Source organism: Diceros bicornis, chromosome 31 (assembly GCF_020826845.1).
Source record: "Diceros bicornis minor isolate mBicDic1 chromosome 31, mDicBic1.mat.cur, whole genome shotgun sequence".
Taxonomy (NCBI): Eukaryota; Metazoa; Chordata; class Mammalia; order Perissodactyla; family Rhinocerotidae; genus Diceros; species Diceros bicornis.
In genome coordinates, this window is record NC_080770.1 from 20,489,271 (window position 1) to 20,511,597 (window position 22,327).

Genomic DNA, 22,327 nt, shown 5'->3' on the forward strand with positions numbered 1-22,327 from the left:
ATCCAGTGTGATGAAGGCATGGTCTTAAGTGTATTACTAAGCAATTAGAGTCTGATAATTACATTTTTTATAAAATAAATCTTATTCCAAATTTATATTCAGTGAAGGATTTAAATATATATTGATTTTATTTAATTAAGACAATGTATGCTTGCTGGTTTTAAAATGGGAAATATAGAAAATTACAAAGAACAAGAAAGATCTCTACAATCCAGAGACAACGAAAATTAATTTAAAAAATAAATCCTGTAATTTTATGCGTGTATTCTTTTTCAAATGTGTGACCATACTCCATATCAGTGGTTCTCAACTGGGAGCAACTTTGCCCTCTCGAGGACATTTGGCAATGGCAGGAAACATTTTTTGTTGTCACCACTTGGTGAGGGAGAGTGCTCCTGGCATCTAGTGGGTCAGAGGGTTTTGCTAAATATCCTACAATGCAGAGGACAGCCCTCCACGACAGAGAATCATCCAGCCCAGAACGTCAACAGCGCTGAGATTGAGAGACCCTGATCCATGTAGTATATATACAGCTTTGTAAATTTAACATTGTCAAGGACACTTTCTAATATCCATAAGTTGTCTGAAAACATAATTTTTTAAGTGCTGAATGGTACTCCAGATCAAGAATGTATAATAAATTAAGCAATTTTACCCTATTTACAATAATTGTAAATTTATTAAAGAATACGAAGGTCCAAAATGAGTTGATATCTCTTTTCTTTTGCTGGATTCAGTAAGCCCCTGTGCTGACTGTGATCACCTATGTGGGGCTGAGTGTCTCTCTGCTGCGTCTCCTCATGGCGGCCCTCATCTTTCTCCTATGCAGATCCATCCAGAACACCAGCACCTCCCTCCACCTGCAGCTCTCACTCTGCCTCTTCCTGGCCCACCTGCTCTTCCTCACAGGCACCAAACAAAGAAATCCCAAGGTAGAAAAACTAACCTTAGCTCATTCTTCTTTATGGAGAGCTTGCCATTGAGGAGAAAAGAGGTATATGGAGATGTGATGTGACAAGAAATACCCTGATGGCAAACTTCAAAAATGTTTCATTTGTTGCTGCCATTTGCAAAGCATTTTGTATAGGTCAAGTTGTGTGATTTACATAATTTAATTTAATTGGCTGCATTCATTGACTTTAACAAATATTTATTTAGAGCCAACTCTGGACCTAGAACTTTCCTAGGCACTAAGGATACACAGTTCCTGTCCTCATCCAATTAAAACCTAAAGAACTTGTTTTCACAGCAGGAGCAAACACACAGGGATTCAGGACCCCATAGGTGAGACTGTCAAAATTAGGAAAGACTCCCTGAAGGAACTTATGTCTAAGCTGTGTCCTTTAGTTAGTGGAAGAAGTTAGTGAGTAGAAGGAAAAAGTATTCCAGAGAGACCTGATGAAGGCCTGGATGTGAGCTGGGTCTCAACCTATATGGGTAACCTTAGGTAGCTCAGTTTACCTAGAGGAAGGATTCCCACACTTTCCCATGCATCAGACTCATCCAGAGGGCTTTTGAAAAAATGAGCCTTACACCTAGGTTTTATGATCCAGTAGGTCTGGCATAGAGTCTGAGAACCTATATTTACAACAAGCTCCCAGGTCATATTGATGCTGATGGTCCAGGGACCATACTCTGAGAGCCACTAACACGGAATATATGCTGGGATTGAGGAGGAGGCAATACCACCTTCCAGGTGTTCTGGGCATTGTGTGGTATCTTAGCCTTTAAACCTGAATAAACAGAATGTAGAGAAATGTTCAAGGCTGAAAACTGCTCTAAGGTGGTGGCAACTAAGAAGGAAATTGAATGGATTTGAGTGTGAGAGAAGATGCAGAATCTACAGCACTTACTCACTGCTGGGATGTGGAGGATGAGGTTGGGGAATTTATCAGGAGTGACACCCAGAATGCAGGTTTGGCCAATGGAATGGATGGATGATTGTCCTGTTCACAGAATACAGTGTAAGGAGCTCATTAGATCAGATCCCTTTGAGACATGTTGAGATATCCTTGGCAGATCCAAATTGAAGTGGTTAGAGGACAATTCCTCTCTATAGATCTAGTGCTCAGGCAAGAATACACCTGGAAATAATTAGCACACCAACTGGAGGTAATGGAAACCAGGGAGAGGATGAAAACTCTTGGGAATAATGACGCAGAATGAGAAGGGTATTGAGGATGAAATTCTGAAGGACAGGCAAAACAAAGCAAAAAAAAGATAGAGATAGCATAGCCAGGGAGAGAAGAGTTTTCAGTGTCAAATGTTGCAATGGCTCAAGACAATAAAGCGTGAAAAGTTTCTATGGTCAAACCCAAAAGTGGCCGTTGGTGGGTCTGGTGGAAGCTGCGGAAGAGCAGTAGTCAGGCAGAAGCCGGGCGGCGCTGGGGGAGGGCTGAGGACCGAATGGGCTGTGGAGGGAAGAGGGAAAGGAGAAGGCAGCACACTTGAAGAGGGAGGAGGAGACGGGGATGAACCTGGAGCAGAACTTGAGACCAGCGAGGTATTTGGTTTTAGTAAAATGAAAGAGACTTGATAATATCTAAATGCATTTAAGAAGGTGCCCAAGAGAAGAACCACGACTAAAAACAGACAGGGGGACCCAAGCAAGACTAAGAGGCAGGAGAGAGAACAAAAATGAGGTTTTCACTTTGGAGGGTACTGGGGAAATGGGACTACATCAAACTAAAAATCTTTTGCACTGCAAAGTGAACCACCAACAAAACAAAAAGACGACCTAACTATTGGGAGAAGATATTAGCAAACCAACCATCTGATAAGGGGTTAATCTCCAAAATATATAAAGAACTCATGCATCTCAACAATAAAAAAACTAAAAACCCATTTAAAAAATTGGCAAAAGACCTGAACAGACATTTCTCCAAAGAAGATATACAGATGGCTAACAGGCACATGAAAAGATGTTCAGCATCATTAACTCTCAGGGAAATGCAAATCAAAACTACAATGAGATATCACCTCACGCCTGTCAGAATGGCTATAATCAACAAGACAGGAAACAACAAGTGTTGGAGAAGATGTAGCGAGAAGGGAAGTGTCATACACTGCTGGTGGGAGTGCAAACTGGTGCACCCACTATGGAAAACAGTATGGATATTAAGGATATCCAAAATATTAAGGATAGAACTACCATATGATCCAGCTATTCCACTGCTGGGTTTATCCAAAGAACGTGAAAACACCAATGCGTAAAGATACATGCACCCCTGTGTTCATTGCAACGTTATTCACAATAGCTAAGACTTGGAAGCAACCTAAGTGCCCATCAAGGGACGAATGGATAAAGAAGATGTGGTATATATACACACTGGAATACTACTCAGCCATAAGAAATGGAGAAATCCAGCCATTTATGACAGCATGGATGGACATTGAGTGTATTATGCAAAGTGAAATAAGTCAGAGGCAGAAGGTCAAATACCGTATGATCTCATACATTAAGTAGTAGACAATAACAACAACAAACACACACATAGAGACAGGGATTGGATTGGTGGTTACCAGAGGGGAAAGGCGCAGGGAGGAGGGCGAAAGGGATAATTAGGCACATGTCTGTGGTGATGGATTGTAATTAGTATTTGGGTGGTGAACATGCGAACATGATGGAATCCATGCAGAAATAGAAGTATAATGAGGTACACCTGCAATTTATACAATGTTACCACAATAAACAAACAAAAAACAGAAAAGAAGAAGGAAATGTAGAAGAATTTCTACACAGCGTTAACACATTTTAGTCAGAGACCATAAAAAACTATACATTATTTTAGTTCTTAGGCAGTATCTTAATCGGAATAAAGGAGGCAGACAGTTAGGCTTATCTGGTAATAGAGTTTTACCAATTGAGTTTCATAAAAGAATTAAAAAGCAAGGGAGTTGCAATGAACACAGGGGTGTATGTACCTTTACAAATTGGTGTTTTCAAGTTCTTTGGATAAATACCCAACAGTGGAATAGCTGGATCATATGGTAGTTCTATCCTTGATTTTTTGAGGAATCTCCATACTGTTTTCCATAGTGGCTGCACCAGTTTGCACTCCCACCAGCAGTGTATGAGAGTTCCCTTCTCTCCACATCCTCTCCAACACATGTTGTTTCCTGTCTTGTTTATTATAGCCATTCTGACGGGCGTGAGGTGATATCTCATTGTAGTGCCCATCAAGGGACAAATGGATAAAGAAGATGTGGTATATATACACAATGGAATACTACTCGGCCATAAGAAATGATGAAATCCAGCCATTTGTGACAACGTGGATGGACATTGAGGGTATAATGCAAAGTGAAATAAGTCAGAGGGAGAAGGTCAAATACCATATGATTTCCTTCATTAGGTAGTAGATAATAACAACAGTAAACAAACACATAGGGACAGAGTTTGGATTGGTGGTTACCAGAGGGGAAGGGGGGAGGGAGGAGGGTGAAAGGGATAATTCGGTACCTGTGTGTGGTGATGGATTGTAATTAGTATTTTGGTGGCGAACATGATGTAATCTATGCAGAAATAGAAGTACAATGATGTACACCTGAAATTTTTACAATGTTATAAACCAATGTTACTGCAATAAACAAAAAATTAAAAAAAAAAAAAAGCAAGGGAGTTGAATATAATTGCAAAGACTGGCTGAAGCAGTATAAGTTGAGGTCTAGGATAGACAGGGAAGGAGATGAACAAAAGAAGGAATAGACTAGTGTGGAGAAAGCACAAGGATCAAGCCCGATGTCTTGGCAAAGTTTAAGAACAAGGATGTTTGGTGTCACTGCACGTTTAAAAACCTGGAAGGACAAGTTTAGAAAGAAGAAGGTCTGAACCTTAATGGCAAGGAGTATGGTGTGGCTGTGGAATTAGGCGTTCAAAGCGAAATGTAGATCATTGTAGGTAAGAGGTCAAGAAATTTAGAAGCCAAGGCATTGGATACTGAATTTATCCAGGACAATGGCAGAAACTGGGCAGGCACTCAAACTGTAAAAGCATAACAGGAGTCACTCAGTAATTAGGAAGTGCCAAGGATAAGAAAGGGTGAAGGATGACACAGCTGGAGCTGGATGGCAGGATTTTCTGTGCAGGAATAATAGACAGGAAATTGTGTTAATGAGTAAAAAGAGAACTGACCCACTTTTAGACCCTAAGGCGCATAGTCTACATGGAAGAGATATCTACTTAAGACAGATGCAGGGGAAGTAGCATCTCCAAAGGAGAATCAGATTTGAGGAAAATCAAGGAGCTGGAGGAGAGTTCAGTAAAGATGTGGCAGGAAATTCACAGGGCCAGGGGAACAGTTTTGAGGGAAGTGAGGCACAAAGTGGTTGGGTCTGGGCTGAGGAAACATGGAGTCATGTGGGAATGAGAGCATGGAAAATAATAAATGAAACATTTCAAACAATGATCAAGTGTGATAGGAATGAGACACACAGGGCGATTAGCTGGCCACAAGTTTTCCAGAAGAGTTGGTTTTTGTAAACCTTTGTAGTTGGGGCAGGAATCACGTCTTTCTAGAAGAAGACTTCAGACTCAATGCCAGCCCACCTAAGGAGGCAGACAACGGGGATTATTTTAGTTCTTAAACCTCTAACACACTGAATACTTTCCTTGCCCTGTGTCAATATTTTATAGTTACAAATATAAATTGTGAAACTTATTTGTAAATTTAATGTTTCTAAGTTTATATCTCTCTTCAGTAGTTCAAATGTGATGCTACAGTGGGAATAAAATTACATCCTAGATTTATTTGCCAACAAATCTAAACAAAAGAAGGACATTCAAAGAAGGCTAAGCAAACTTCTCCCACTAAATGTGTCCTGAGACAGCCCTGAGGAGTACAAGGTGGTGTGCTCTTTGTGCCCATCAAGCACTCCAGTGACTCTCCCCTCCCCTCCAGGTGCTGTGCTCCATCATCGCAAGGGTGTTGCACTAGCTCTACTTGGCCTCCTTTGCCTGGATGCTCCTTGAAGGACAGCAGCTCCTCCTCACCGTTAGGAACCTCAAAGTGGCCAAGTACACCAGCACAAAAAGACTCAAGAAGAGGCTTCTGTATCCTTTTGGCTATGGGACCCCAGCTGTGATTGTGGCTGTGTCTGCAGGGCTCAACCCCCATGGATATGGCACACCTACACAGTGAGTGGGGTGCTGAACTCCTGCTTATGGGGAAATGTGTGTACACCTCTCTCCATGGGAAATCAAGAGACAACAACAGAAAACTATTTAAGACAATCATCATTACAATTATTAATATTGACATCCATAATATGAATAGCAGTGGTGCCAGCAGTTCTCACTTGCCGTTTCGTATGTCCAGGCTCCCTGCTAAACACTTTGTATATAATATTCCATTTGACACTCAGTATCCGCATTTGAAATAGGGTTTATTCCTGTGTCCCCACTTAACAGGTGAGGAAACCGAGACTCAAAGTGGTTGTGATTAATTCTTAGTCAGTGAATTAGGTAAGTATCAGATTTGCCTACTTCTGGAAGCTGTTCTCATTCAACTAAATTTTGCTGCATCCCTAAATCATTGTATTCACAACACGAAGCAACTTACTCATCTTCTTGGGCTTTTCCTCCTATCATCAATATCAGACTGTCAGGGGCCGGCCCGTGGCTTAGCGGTTAAGTGCGCGTGCTCTGCTACAGGCGGCCGGGTTCAGATCTGGGTGCACCGACGCACCGCTTCTCAGGCCATGCTGAGGCCACATCCCACATACAGCAACTAGAGGGATGTGCAACTATGATGTATAACTATCTACTGGGGCTTTGGGGGAAAAAAAAAGGAGGAGGATTGGCCGTAGATGTTAGCTCAGAACCGGTTTTCCTCAGCAAAAAGAGGAGGATTAGCATGGATGTTAGCTCAGGGCTGATCTTCCTCACACATACAAAAATATATATATATCAGAGAGTCAGGAGGAAATGGTTTGGCATTTAAAGTGCAAGCAGGTGAGTTCCCTGAATTACCACTCAAATGTACACTATCATATAGATGGAATCATTAATTTCTGGGGTGTTATCGAGTAGTAGAGGTTATCTAAACTCTCATTCAGCCCCACCTCTCACACACATTTTATACATGAAAAAGCAGCACGAGTAGTGGTTGAAAATGTCATCCTATTGAAATTCAGAGAAAGAAAACTCCTGTCTCCATATAAACAGAAATTAAATAAATTTCTCTAGATTAGTTACAGTGTTAGGAGGCCAATTCACTGATGTCAAGAAAGGTGCCTCATCTTAAATCCTATCCACTCATGAGAATGGCATCAGCATTCTGAATACATAATGCTTTCTAAATGTTTTAAAACTTAAAATTATTTTTTCTGATAAATGAGAATTTTTGTGTTGTTTTTACTCTCATGTACACTGTTAAATATATAGTGTTATGTGATAGTCTTTAGAAGCACTTGAAGTCCTCATCATTACTCTAAACATTCTTCCCAGTCTGAGGTTCTCCTCTGAATTAGCAAAAATCTGTGGATTCCTACTTCTATCTAACTATGTTGGTATACATTCTATTCTATTCTATTCTATTCAGAGCCTTTAATTATATTTGGGATTGCTTGTCTCCATTCTTGTGCACTCTAGCTAATCTCCACCTTAGTTCTCGCTGCAATTCTAATATATTTTGCATTCAGAATTTTCTTAAAATTTCCCTGTGCTGTTCAAATTCAATAACCAACAAATGGTCTAAACCAAGTTTACATCAAGTCAAACTGCCTATGACAATCTATCCAGGTCCTTCATAACCCAGCCTCACTCCACTTATTCCCAGAATTTTTCATGATACCTTACTGAATCCTCAGGCGACTACCTACCAGACATCATCCAACCACATTCTTGTCCATCATGAACCTCGTGTGGCCACTGTAGTTAAACACTGAATGCATCTCTAATTATGAATTATTTTTATGGGAAACATACTGCATACGTTTTAGTATCCCTTAAGCATCTTACATTTATCCGAGGCAGTACTGAACAGTTCATATATATTTACTGATTCTTCTTTGATCAGTTGCTGGCTCAACCTAAAAGGAGTCTGTCTTCATAAATACACCCAGGACAAAATAAATAAAAATTTAAAACCTAAGCATGGTTGAAAATAAGGAAACTGAACAGTGCTTTTATTTGTATCACAAGTGGCACTTTAAACACTATTAGTAAGAAAATACTGTAGCAAGTCTCAATAGAAAAGGAATAGAATGTACGACACCTTTTTCTGATTCAATTCACTTTAAGAATTATCCTTAGAAATGCTATTTTAAGTACCATTATTGTTTGAGAGTACTAGCACACTTCACAAAGAAAGCAGAAAATTCCAAATATCAAGTTTCACTTTTACTCTACCTTTCCCAGATACATTCCACGATTAAAGCTACATCAGCAACACCAAGGCAAGCTGTTCCGGCAGGGAAAATTTCACAATTCATAGACTTGAAGTTTTAAAACACCTAAAGAGTTTTATAGGACTTAAGATGTATTTTTCGACATTTTATCAGAAGAGGTTAACTAGTTCAGCGTCCTATGAAGTATTACACGCATTGAAAGTTCAACTCTCCCAAGTGTTTTCAATCATCGAGTCTGCTACTGACTTCATGTACTCCACCTCCTTCAGGCTTCTGATTCTGAGTTATCTGCTTGGCAACCATGAGCCTTACAAACACTGCAGTAATGGTTATATTAAAAAATCTATCTTCATACACATTACATTTTTTAAAAATCTCCTTGAAGAGATGAAACATTCTATCCTTTGCCTGATTCATCCAAAGGTGAATACAGAAAGTTTGAAAATACTCCTCTGAAGAAATAAGTTTAGGCTCTTAGAAGACTTTAGCAAACACTGGTTGCAACACTATGAACAAATGAGCTTTTACATGGATTTAAAACTATGCTAGGTGCTATGAGAGAAAAAGAAAAACCTAACAATGCTACTGACGAAAATAACAAATATAAAGATGACACAAATTATAGATTACCTTTTAGAAGATAAGAAAAGCAATGAAGGCTACAAAGGGGAAGAACATTCCAAACAATGGGAGGAAGGCATAGAGGTCAATGGGATACCGAAGGGATCCACCTGGGTAGCAAGGAACAAGTGTCCTTGAAGAACTGTGGGGATTCAGACACAGAGCTATGGCTCTGCCAAATTATAAAAGGCCTTCCTTGAAAAAGCAAACGAGTGTAATTCCACCAGCACTACAGAGCAACCAAAGATTTCCGAGAGCCAGTAGTGTTTAAGAAAGATAAGCCAATAGACTCAGGGGGAAGGTGGACTCAAATAAAGCAGCTGCGAGGTCACTACAGTCATTCAGGAGAAGAAAACACAACACAGGCTCACTGGGAAGAGCCACATCTGAAAAATAAGTTGAAAGAAAAAAATATTCCACAACAGTGGTGTAGATAAAGGGAGTAATGTAGAGCGAGAAGCCAAAGCATATAATGGGCTCCCAAGTCTGGGCAACTGGGGAAACAGGAGGCCCAGGGACACAAAGGAGAGATTGGCAAGGAGAACTGGGGACGGGCACAGGACAAAGACGTCAGTCTGGAGTAGTGAGTTTGAGGTAGAACAAAGGGGTGTATGTGTGTGCGCGTGTGTGTACTCCTCCAGATGAACAGAAAATTGTGCTTGCTGCACTGGGAAGATAACTTTTCTGTAATTTTAAAATCATATGCAGGTTTTATATATTAAAAGTTAACAAAGAATTATTCTAAAAATATTATGTCTAAGCAAATTACAATGGTGAAGAGCAGGGTGAGGAAAAGTAAGGGAGATAGCTCAGTTCTATTCAAAGTGGAGTTACTAACACATTGAATGATTTATGGAATCAGAATTAGAGAAAAAAAGATCTCCTAGGTTACAGCCGACTCTATGCTCTAAGGATCCTTCTTTGAACTTAAGACACTTCAATAACGTCTATAATATACTTTCTCAACACTACAGATAAGACTTAATGTAATGGGAAGAACCCACCTAAATTCAACCTGAGGAAACAACTTCTCAAATATGGAATGGAATACCATATGCAAACAGAGAAGGGAAAAAAATGCCAGGAGTCAAAATAGAGAGAAATAACTGGCAATTGGCACTGGAGGCTGCATTCTCAGATTTTCGTTTATAAAGCAAACACAACACTGGGATGTACAAGCCTCTAAACAAACACACAAAAAACTGCAGTAAACTGGATCTCAGCCTCAACATTACCCCTCAGAGAAAACACTGAAAATCCCTCATAAAGTAAAAGTTAACTTTGGTCTTTCACAAATCTCGGAAATTAACTCAGATCAATTTTATTATGAAGTTATTTTCAATGTATACCTCAATACGCACCTAGATCTGGGATTTGTTTTATAAATTTAACTATCTTGTGAACACAGTGGACGCCAAATAATACCAAAGGCCCCTTCAGGCTCAGGAAAAAAACCAACAACAATAACATCATACAAACAAAAACTCCAGGATCTGTCCATTTTGTAACTCTTCCCTTGGGCAAGTCTCTCTAACTAATTAGAAAGTTAAGTAGAATTAACCATTTCCCAAGGGCTGGGGAGGAAGGCCCTCGAAAACATGCAGAAGAATTGAGGAGCACAAGCAAACAAGTGACAATCCAAAGAGGGAAGCAGTGGCATTCACTGGGCCGCAGCACCACTGCCAGCCGCAGACCCCAAGCATTAACAGGCAGCGTCCACACTGGACCTGTCAGAGCCAGACTGTCCGTGACGGTGCAGGAGCACAGCCTGCAATTCTGAACTCCACCCTCAACAAAAGAGCCCAAACGCAAAGAGCCAGGACAAACTGTGCGTCCAGATAAACACAACTGTGTGTGAAGATAAACACAACTGTGTGTGAAGATAAACACAACTGTGTGTGAAGATAAACACAACTGTACGTCCAGATAAACACAACTGTGTGTGAAGATAAACACAACTGTGTGTGAAGATAAACACAACTGTGCGTCCAGATAAACACAACTGTGTGTGAAGATAAACACAACTGTGTGTGAAGATAAACACAACTGTGTGTGAAGATAAACAACAGCAACTCATCTAGGAAGATCTTCCGACTTCCCCAGTTTTCTTGAAATAAAAGACTTCCTAGAATCGCAGTTGCTATCTACATCCATTAAAGACAGGAAAATAAATATGCCTATACTTCACAATGAGAAATCTAAGTAGAATCTAAACTATTTCTTGAGAGTGAAAGCAATAATGAGTGGGAAGGGAGGATTCAGAAACAGCCTTCCCAAGCAGGCTTTTATGAAACACTTGAATTACTAGAATGTGTTTGCCTTAGTCTTGCCTAAAGATCGAAGAAAATGACAACATAAACTCTGCCATCAAGATTAGTAATTATATACAATAATTACACAAATGAGTAGGTAAGTTTGTTGATTTTTATTCTAAAGTCATATTATATTTTACATTATTTTTGCTCAATAAAAAATGCTATTACCATTGAAGAAATGAACTATAAATAAGTTATTCAGATAGCAGAAATTAGCCCTTTAAGTTTATAATAATTATTGATAAAAATTTCCACAAATTCATTCTATCTCAACTTAACCAAGATCAAGTATATAACAGTCTGATTTTTAAACTCTGCAGGGCCACAACTATAACATAATTAAAACAACCTGTTATAATACAGTGCCGCTGTGTGGGCCTCTGGGGTGTAGAGGTCTGTTTGCTCCTATATAGCAAACTATCCCTAGAAACTCCTACTTCCTACCTCCCACTTTCCTAATCCCGGAAGAATTGGAAGTTGTCAGGGGAAACCAGAAAGCTGAGAAACAAGCTTGTTAAATCAGTAACCTTAACCATACACATAATTTAAAGTCAAGAGGCTCTGCTCTGAGGTCTGCAATACAGGGACTCTCCAATCTCAAAGCACTGGTGGAATAATCGCTGCCATTTCCTTGTGAATCGGAGGTCTTCTTAAACTTATTTGCAAGCTCAGAGCTGTGTTTTGGGCGACTGTCACGTATTTTGGAAAACTGACCTGACTGCAGCATTCTGTGTCAGATCCCGTAACATGGAAACAGGAGAACACGCTATTCTAAAGAGAAAGAAGAGAAGAATTATCTATTCGTAAATTGTAACCTTTTTGCTAAGTGGAAGGAAGATGTTGCTTTAGGAAAGAGAAATCATTAAAATGCACCAACAAAATATGATCATTTATATCTTTAAAAAAGGACCCCATCTTCCTTGTTTGTAAGCTCATTAACAGAAAACTATTATGGGCAAAGGGCTTATACCAGAATTTGTCAAGAATACCAACAAACCATGAGGAGGGGTTGGGGGAACAGACAAGTGAATAGAAAAAGAGAATAGGTACTTCATAAATGAGGAAAACCAAACGGTTAATAAATATACCATATGGTATTCAATTTCATTAGGAATCAGAGAAACACAACTGTAAACCACAAGGTGCCAATAGGCATCCACTAGATTGACAAAAACTAAGGCAGTGACAATTTCAAGGGTTTGCAAGAATGTACAGCAACGAGATCTCTCACAAACAGTCACTGAAATTATAAAATAGCGTAATCACTTTGGAAAACCACCCGACATTATCCAGAAAAGATGAAGATACATCTTTCATTAGCAAAATTCTATTCCTCGATATATACCCTTGAGCAGCAGTTCTCAAACTCTGATCTCAGAACCCCCTTACACTCTTAAAAACTGAGGACCTCAAAGAGCTTTTGTTTATGTTGGTTATGTCAATCAGTATTTACCTATTAAAAATTAAGGTTAATTTTAATTGAAAATTAAGAAATTAATTAAGAAATCTGAAAATCTTTTAAAAATACTAATTTAAAGATAACAGTAATAGATTACACAACATACACAGATATTTAGTCAACATAACTTTTTTTATGAAAAACTATTTTACAAAGTAAAACAAAAATAAATGAGAAGTGTCATTGTTTTACATTTTTGAAAATTTTTTTAATATCTGGCTTGATATCTATCTTAAGAGATGGATTCTCTTATCTGCTTCTGATTCAGTCCCTTGAGATATCACATTACATTTAGCCTCCGGAAAACTCCACTGTACACTCAAGAAAGAAAGAGAGCAACAAAAGGAAATAAGATCATAACATCTTAGTATTATTATGGAAATAGTTTTGACCTTGTGGATCTCCCTAGGGACCTCATGGGTTCCCTCCACTTGGCATCAAAGCCCAGCTCTTTAACATAGTAGCTCTGTCAGACATGTCACAGCTCAGACATGTCACAGCTCTGACAGAGCTACTATGCTGAAGAGCTGGGCTTTGACGCCAAGTCTTTTTTAGCCCAGCAGATTTCTGTTGTTGTTATTTTGTTTCCTCACTATTACTAGAAAATAAAACATTTAGGCAACAAGGAAAAAGATGCTAACTAAACTTCCTCCTAGTTGACCCAATTATACACAAATGAATGCTTACTGATCTGGAAGAATGACTTCTTCATCCAAAGAAAACTTTCCTTGAATCCCATGACATAGTTCAGGTGGTACACCCACTGGCTGTGGAAAAATGCATTCCTGATTATATATCCAAAAGAATGGAAATCAGGGACTCAAACATATACTTGGACACCGATGTTCACAGTAGCATTATTCTTAATAGCCAGAAAGTGGAAACAACCCAACTTCTCATCAACAGATGAATGGATAAACAAAACGGCATATGTACACAAAATGGAGTATTATTCAGCCATAAAAGGAATGAAATTCTGACACATGCTACAACATGGATATACCCTGAATACATTATGCTAAGTGAAATAAGCCAGACACAAGAGAACAAATATTGCATGATTCTACTTATATGAGGTACCAAGAAGACGCAAATTCATAGGGACAGCAAATAGAAGAGAGATTACTAGAGGCTGGGAGGAGCGGAGAATGGAGAAGTATTGTTTAATATTGTTTAATGGGTATACAGTTTCTATCTGGGAAGATGAAAAAGTTCTGGAAATGGTTAGCAGTGATGGTTGCACAACATCGTGAATGGACTTAATGCCACAGAATTTTATATACTTAAAAACAGTTAAAATGGTAAATTTTTTTCTACTTTACCAAAAATTTTTAAATGCATTCTCAATTAATTAACCAAATAATTATACTAACTGAAAACACTTCATGATGGCAAAAAAGACCATACCTCTGTGGCACCTGTCTGATACAGCTCTAAAATGAAGTCGTGCAGTGGGTGATGTTTCCCCACAAATAAGACATCGCCTCCAAGACTATTTCTTCTAGCTGGGGGAAAGTAAGAACAGAATAAAGATCTAACAATTATACCTACAAAAGCAACTTTTATGAGAGTAAAATAGGAAGCACCTAAATTTTAAAAACTTAATTATAAAGTTTACAAAAAATAATACACCTAAACGTGTGATGCATCTCTGTAGAAGAAACAAAGCTTTGACAATAAAGATTCGAAGATCAATGACTATCAGAAAAAATTATCCCTAAAAGATACCTGAATATAGTCTTGCAAGATAAGGGACAAAGTTTTCTTATTTATACAGAACTTAATTTCTTACTATAAGAAACATATAGACATTCTCTGAGGAAATACAAATAAATTGCATCATCTAATGACAAAGATTATTCTATGGATGGTTCATAATTATTTCTATAGGTTTATTATACTAGTATTAAATAAATTTTCCAACAAAGCCCAGCTTTACAATTTCCCAATACTTTTAACTGTCAGTATTAATGACAAAATGCCACTTTTTGTGTAAAATAACATTTCAAGTTACCAATGTGAGGGCAAATGCTTTTGTTTCAACCTAACCTTTCAAGCAAAGTTATTGTTATTTGATGGGGATGAAGGGAAGAAGGGAGATGGAGGAAATTAATAACACCCTCCCAACATGCAAAAATACTTTCGTGTATGCATATTATACAAGAATCAAAGTCTTGGGCCTGCCGGGTGCTGTAGTGGTTAAATTAGCACACTCCACTTTGGTGGCCCAGGGTTTCACAGTTTCGGATCCTGGGCGCAGACCTATGCACCACTTATCAAGCCATGCTGTGGCAGGTGTCCCACGTATAAAGTAGAGGAAGATGGGCACGAATGTTAGCCCAGGGCCAATCGTGCTCAGCAAAAAGAGGAGGACTGGCAACAGATGTTAGCTCAGGGTTAATCTTCCTCACCAAAAAAAAAAAAAAAAAAAAAAAAGAATCAAAAAGTCAGAAGATATTCTTGAAGTATTGCTTTTTAATAAATTTAACAAACACTTGTAAGTTAAAAAATTTTATTTAATTACTATGCAACTTATGGATAATAAAGTTTAAGAAGCAAAGTCAACTTTTGTCATAAAGAAATAAAATCAATGATTTATGCCCCCTTTATGGGAAATTTGACAAATGAAAAAAAAGGTCTAATTTTACAAGGAAATGTAAAGTCTCTATTACACAGACTCAATGTCGACCAAGTGGAAGTATGATTCTTACTCTCTTCTGGAGTGAGGTCTGGGTATACCTCTTCTAGGGCAGCTCGCAGCCTTCGTTCATCCACGAACGGCAACAGAGCAACACCTGGGGAGACAAATGCACACCAAGCGGCACAGCTATTAGGATCACCTAAATTTCAACTACCGTTGGTCCATATAAACATTTCTAGTAGAATTTCGCTGCTGATATAAAAACATTTTGGAACTGAACTCTATTTAGCCAAATTTCAGATAGAAGTACTTCCCCGTGGTGGTAGAAGAAAAAATTCTATTTGTTTTCCATCTTTAAAAGGGTTCATATGGAAAACCATGTTTGCTGAATCTTTACTCTCTGATGACAAAATTTTTAAATTAAATGAACAAGTGGCCACCTGGACACCGGTCTATGTGTCTATGTTCTCACCTTACTTATTTACTAGGATGTCTTCGGGCAAGCCAGTAATCTCCTAAGGGCTTGAGCATATCCCTTTATCTTTCTAGGACTTGGTTTCTTCTTTTGTAAAAAGAGATCATTCAACCAAAATACTCAGAAGATCTGTTCAACTGGAATATGTGGAACGTCTCTTTCAGCTCTAAAATTGCATAGTATTCTGTTTACATTTTAAAACCTAATAATTAGGGCCAGCCCCGTGGCTTAGTGGTTAAGTGCATGCGCTGTGCTGCTGGCGGCCCGGGTTCGGATCCCGGGCGTGCACCGACGCACCGCCTCTCCGGCCATGCTGAGGCCGCATCCCACACACAGCAACTAAAAGGCTGTGCAACTATGACATACAACTATCTACTGGGGCCTTGTGGAAAAATAAATAAATAAATAAAATTATTTAAAAAAAAACCTAATAATTAATTTATATACAAAAAATTTTTAGACTTGTTTAAATAACTTTGTCCCCGGGAGGGCATGTAGAATAGTGGCTGTTCATTTTTAGGCTGAAAACTGTCCTCTGGAGTGTGCTGGAATTAAGGTCATTCTTTGGACCTACACACATAATTTTCAAAGAATCACACTGGAATACAATTATCTATTACTACAAAAACATGCAAAGTTATTGAAGCATATATATATTCTGCTGTATATTATTATATATATTATAAATAGTATTTTGCCTAAATAAAAATTTTAAGATAAATAACGAGAAATGCTGACTAGAGCTAAATAATTTTGAAACCACTGCCACTCAAAACTGCTGTATTGGTGACTGTCCCCCTTAAAATGATGAGAAATGAAAGGTTTCCAAAGTTGTCTTTAAATTATTTAGCTACCATATTTTCAAAATTAGGAAACATGTTCAATTTGACTACCTAGTAGGGGAATATATAGATTTTTTAAAGTTAAAAAGAAACTAGGTTCTAGTGTGAATTCTGAAGGTCCAAAAAGTGATTTCAAGGATTATTAACATCCATCATCTGAGTAAGGCTATTTATCAATTAGCGGTAAACACTTATGTAGAAAAGACCTAGGCAGTGGTCAAGTTTTATTTAGTCATACACTTAACAAAATCTGTATCATGCAAAACTACATTATCTAGCTTTTGTTTTCTACATACTAGATTTAGGATTTAAACATATCATCAGAAAGACTTTCCTTCAATATCAACTCCAGAATCTAACTCCAAACAGTCAGCAACCTGCAGTGCTAATGACAGTAATAAGGTTATTAAGCTTATGCTTAAGCTTAAGGAAGACAAACCAGTCTTCCTGGCCAGGGGAGGAACGACTGTCTCACACCCAGATGTGATAATGGTCGTGCCTGAGGGTGAGCTGACAGTAAAAATGACAACAGCAGCTACTTTTTCCTACTTTTTTCCCACTGATTTACTACGTTACAAGCATTAGCTCATTCAATCCTCTCAACAACACAGAGGCAGCCCAAGTAGTGGTAATACTTAGGTAAACACAGTGGTCATACTCTCCAGGTTCAGATCTCAGTGCTGCCACTGTGTGACTTGGATCAAATTACTTCAATTCTCTGTTTATGTAGAAAATACAGTGTTTGAAATGACTATGCTACATTCCTTTAATACATACTAAGCAAATATTATGAAAACACAACATTGCAAGAACATATGTTCAATAAATGTTGAAAAAGTACCCAGATATATTTTATCTTCTATCATTTTAAGATGTACTCAACTTGGGCCGGCCCCGTGGCTTAGTGGTTAAGTGCGCGCGCTCCGCTACTGGCGGCCCGGGGTTCGGATCCCGGGCGTGCACCGACGCACTGCTTCTCTGGCCATGCTGAGGTCGCGTCCCACATACAGCCACTAGAATGATGTGCAACTATGACATACAACTATCTACTGGGGCTTTGGGGGAAAAATAAATAAATTAAAAAAGAAAAATTAAAAAAAAAAAATAAGATGTACTCAACTTAGACAAGAACTTACTTATTATCATGACTTCCGATAAGTTTTAAAGACATATGCAGAAATGACTATCTCCTAATAGTACTAAATTTTACCTCAAGAAAGATGTGTTCTTGCTACAGTCTAATAAATAAAAATATTTATATAACACATAAAAATATAGAAATATTAAAGGTCTGAGTTTAAACCCATCCTAAAATTCATCTGGAATCTCAAGAGACCCCAAATAGCCAAAACAATCTTAAAAAATAAAAATAAAGTTGGAGGACTCCCACCTCCTGATTTCAAAACTTACTACAAAGATACAGTAATTAAAACAGTTCGGTACTGACTGGCACAAGAACAGACATATTGACCAAATGAATAGAGAGCCCAAAAATAAACCCTCACATACATGGTCAAATGACTTTCAACAAGGGTGCCAAGACCATTCAATGGGGTAAGGGCAGTCTTTTCAACAAATGGTGCTGGGAAAATGGACATCCACACACAAAAGAATGAAATTAGACCCTTACTTTATACCATATACAAAAATGAACTCAAGATGGATCAAAGACCTAAATGTAAGCTAAAACTATAAAACTCTTAGAAGAAAACAGGGAGGAAGCTTCATGACATTGGATTTGGCAATGATTTCTTGGATATGACATCAAAAGCACAGGCAACCACCACCAAACAGCCCAACAAAAATTAGACTTCATCAAAATTAAAAACTTTTGTGCATCAAAGGACACTATCAACAAAGTGAAAAGACAACCCACACAATGGGAGAAAATACATGCAAATCATATATCTGATAAGAGATTAGTGTCCAGAATATATAAAGTATTCCTACAATACAACAAAAACCCAATTCAAAAATGGGCAAGGGACTTAATAGATATTTCTCCAAAGAAGAGACAGAAACAGCCAATAAGCACATGAAAAAAACGTTCAACATCACTAATCATTAGGAAAACGGAAAGCAAAAACACAGTGATCACCACTGCACACCCATTAGGATGGCTACTATCAAAAAACAGAAAATAACAAATCTTGGCAAGGATGTGGAGAAACTCTAACTGTTGTGCATTGCCTTCCTTTTCCTCTGGATGATTTATACTACATTGATATACTCAGCAAGTCATCTGCATGCTTATATATTTACTTATTTATTTAAAAAATCCAGGCAAGGATTTATTTAACAAACACTTACATAAATATATTTACTTATTTATGTATTTATACTATTACTTTACTGCCTCCCATTCTCCTATGTCTCTTCTCCTTCCAGTTTAATCAAAACATCCTCCACAAAACACGTTCAAAAACAACCTAAGGCCCCAATCCACTTACATATAACAAAATATGACCACAACACTTACACAACCCCAATCAATAGGTTGTGATTCTCATTATCATTCCATTAAAGTAATATGAAATTTCTGTTATACATAACCAAAAGTCAACCCTAAAATCTCATAAGATAATGATTTTCAATTTATAAATTATTATTTATCCCCCTTTGTGCCACAATTCTCTTTGAGTCATTTTACTGGTCATCTGCATCACAGGGAATAATAAAGGAAAAAGAGTGAAAACATGATTTTACCAAACTGCCTATTATCCTAGAAAAATATATGGTGGAAGAAAAGGTTAAAATAATTTGCTGAAAGGGGCTTAGGTGTGAAATAATCGTTGGCTCACTGTGTGAGAGACTTCTCCACTGTGTTTTACATTCAGTCATCATCACACATTTGGTGAGCGATAAACAGTACCTTAAATTTAGTACTAATTTTATATTGTCTTTCTTACAAAATCTGTGAACAGAAGGAATGAGAAAATAGATATGTAAATAATAAATAAACTTTAAGTAATGATTAATGCCAAGTATTTAAACTAAATTTCTAATACTTTTTTCAAAAGTTTCCATGGAGTATAAGTGAATCTCCACATGGACACTTCATGTTTCTACAACTCTCAGCAACCTCACAAGGTGTCAATGAGCTACTGATGGAAGGAGCATGTCCCACATCCCATTAATTAATCACAAAAGAGACAAAAGATATAAGCATTAATCTATTTCAACTCAATTTACTGTTTATCAAAATGCTACTATTAAAATTACTGTTAATCATTGCTAATCCCAGGTTAGATGAAAAAATATCAAAATTTCACATATAATCTTTAAAATACTTATCTTTTACAGAAATTCTTTCATCCCATAAATCATGTCTGCTTACAGTTTACCAAAAGGAGAAAATTATTTTAACAAAAAGGAATAATGTCTAAATTTTACCTTGCCAGGCATATTTCTTCCCATTTAAATCAATAGCAAAATCTTCAGGGTAGAAGTCAATTATACTAGAATCCTGTATCAGGGAGAAAAGCAAAGATTCAAAACAAAAGTCACATATTTCTGTTATAAAGAATTTGATACAACTTTCATTCGAGTTATCAGGCCTGATAAGAAAATGAAGTTTCATTCCTTTTAAAAAATGTTATTAAGATATCAGGTCACTAATCCCAGGCCTAGTAAAAACAAAATTAACAATTTTATTTTAAAAGATGAAAATAAAAAGGCCTTACTATAAAAGAATTTTAGAACTGACGACTGTGGGCCCAAGACAGTGAAGAGTTTATTAACTCTAATAATTCCTACTTCTCAGCTGGGTGTCACTCTTTCTAGCTAGGACACAAAACACATGCAGCGGTGACTGCAGGTAAACCAGCCTTCATGCTCTGGTACCCACCACACATGGCTGGAACCAATAAAAATAATGACTTACAGGTATGCTGAGAACAAAGTGACTGTTACAAGAATTTCTCCCAAACACATATCAATTTTATTTACTGGGTAGGGTACTGATGACCAAGGAAAGCAGGGAAAAAAAAGTAGTAAAAAATATACAGAAGAATCCAAATACTTTTACTTTGTTTCTGGACTTCACTATTGTAACTATAAGATGCAAAAGCAATTGTGACTAGTGCTAGCAAAATGTACGACAAAAATCCAGTTATCAACACACTCAAAAACTAAGACACTCACAGGATCACTCATGAGCTTCCGCCATGATGGAGGTAGGAAGTTACCACTTGCAGCTGGAAAAACTCCCATAAGTTGTTCCAGTGGTTTAAACTGCAAGAAAGAAAAAAAATTTAAGATAAGACACAATTTTTATCTAAGCCAAAATTCTACAAATGTTGTGGCTCTAAATACTCAAGCTTACCGGTTTAGTACCCTTCTCAAAATCAGAAGGCATGTCTGCAATACCTTCAAAGTCTGAAGCAAATGGTGCATAATGAAATGGATAATACCACTTCCAGGAAGCGCAGCCCTAAAATCAGTAAAAACAAACAAAAAACAACAACAAAAACAAATCTATGTTAACGATGGACACGGTAAAGACAAAAAAATTAAACTATCAACCTATAATATTCTACTGATAAAACATATGACTTTTGGTATATATTCCATATATTAATTTTTTTCCATGAGTCCTAAAAGATGTTTGGATTAAATCTAAACTTTTACTTCGTATCAACGGCTCCTTGATTTAAAAAATACTGCAAAGCATCTTTAATAATCAGTAGTTAATACCAAACTTTATATTAACAAACACAATTTGGTGAAGACTTTTATCCTTCAAATGTGTTTGGTGACATTTCTTTCCAACTCGAGAGCTGCTATCATCACATAAAATGAAGAACAACTGCAGCTGACACTCACTGAGTGTACAGGTGGGTAAGGGACATCACTAGAAGAGTGACTGAGCATAAAAGAGCCAAAAGTTTCATTTTACAATTCCCTATTATATTTTCATGTGACAGCTTTCTCTTTACTTTAAAAATATTTAAGTAAACCAATCAAAAAGAAAAAACAGTAAGTTATACTCAAAGAAAAGAGAAGGCTTCCTGAAATGAGTTTTGACTCTGTGCCTAGTGAATTACAATCCTGAGGGTCAGAGCCGGCCCAGTGGCACAGCAGTCAAGTTCACATGTTCCACTTCAGCGGCCCAGGCTTCGCCGGTTTGAATCCTGGGCTCGGACCTACTCATCGCTCATCAAGCCATGCTGAGGCGGTGTCCCACATAGAAGAACCAGAAGGATTTACAACTAGGATATACAACTAGGTACTGGGAGCTTTGGGGAGAAAAATGTTGAGGGTCGGAGTAAAACACGAAATGAGAATATTTTACAATTGATACTTAGTGTATTAAATTACTTTCTACTTTCCAACAAACTTCACCTATTCCCAAGTCACATCAAATTTGCTTCACTCCCCAAGCACAAAACCAGGTATTATCAGTGCTACAATCCCCTATATGTCCGCCTAATCTCTCACCAATCTGACATCTCATTTATCAAAAGCTTTAAGTCAGATACAGATTACGCCAATGAGAATGCACTTCATGTAACATCACTACACTATATGGAGGAAATGGTATCATTCAAATTCCTTTCAAATTCTTACCAGTTATTTTCCAGGCTTTTGTCCTTTGTTCAGTCATTTAGCGACTGTGTATTAGTT

The 22,327-nt window shown here is 37.6% G+C and overlaps 1 protein-coding gene across 1 annotated transcript in view; it reads right to left on the bottom strand.

The window, feature by feature from the left end:
- The window catches only part of LOC131395109 (5'-3' exoribonuclease 2-like), a gene marked incomplete at its 5' end in the record, with an annotated part of 36,883 nt that overhangs the window by 11,684 nt on the left and 2,872 nt on the right, over positions 1–22,327 (bottom strand). The window contains 8 exons of the mRNA XM_058526905.1: positions 5,451–5,548; positions 12,000–12,056; positions 13,432–13,511; positions 14,152–14,249; positions 15,456–15,539; positions 20,096–20,168; positions 20,846–20,935; positions 21,027–21,134. Coding sequence (XP_058382888.1) covers positions 5,515–5,548; positions 12,000–12,056; positions 13,432–13,511; positions 14,152–14,249; positions 15,456–15,539; positions 20,096–20,168; positions 20,846–20,935; positions 21,027–21,134 — 624 coding nt within the window. The remainder of the gene's footprint in view (positions 1–5,450; positions 5,549–11,999; positions 12,057–13,431; positions 13,512–14,151; positions 14,250–15,455; positions 15,540–20,095; positions 20,169–20,845; positions 20,936–21,026; positions 21,135–22,327) is intronic.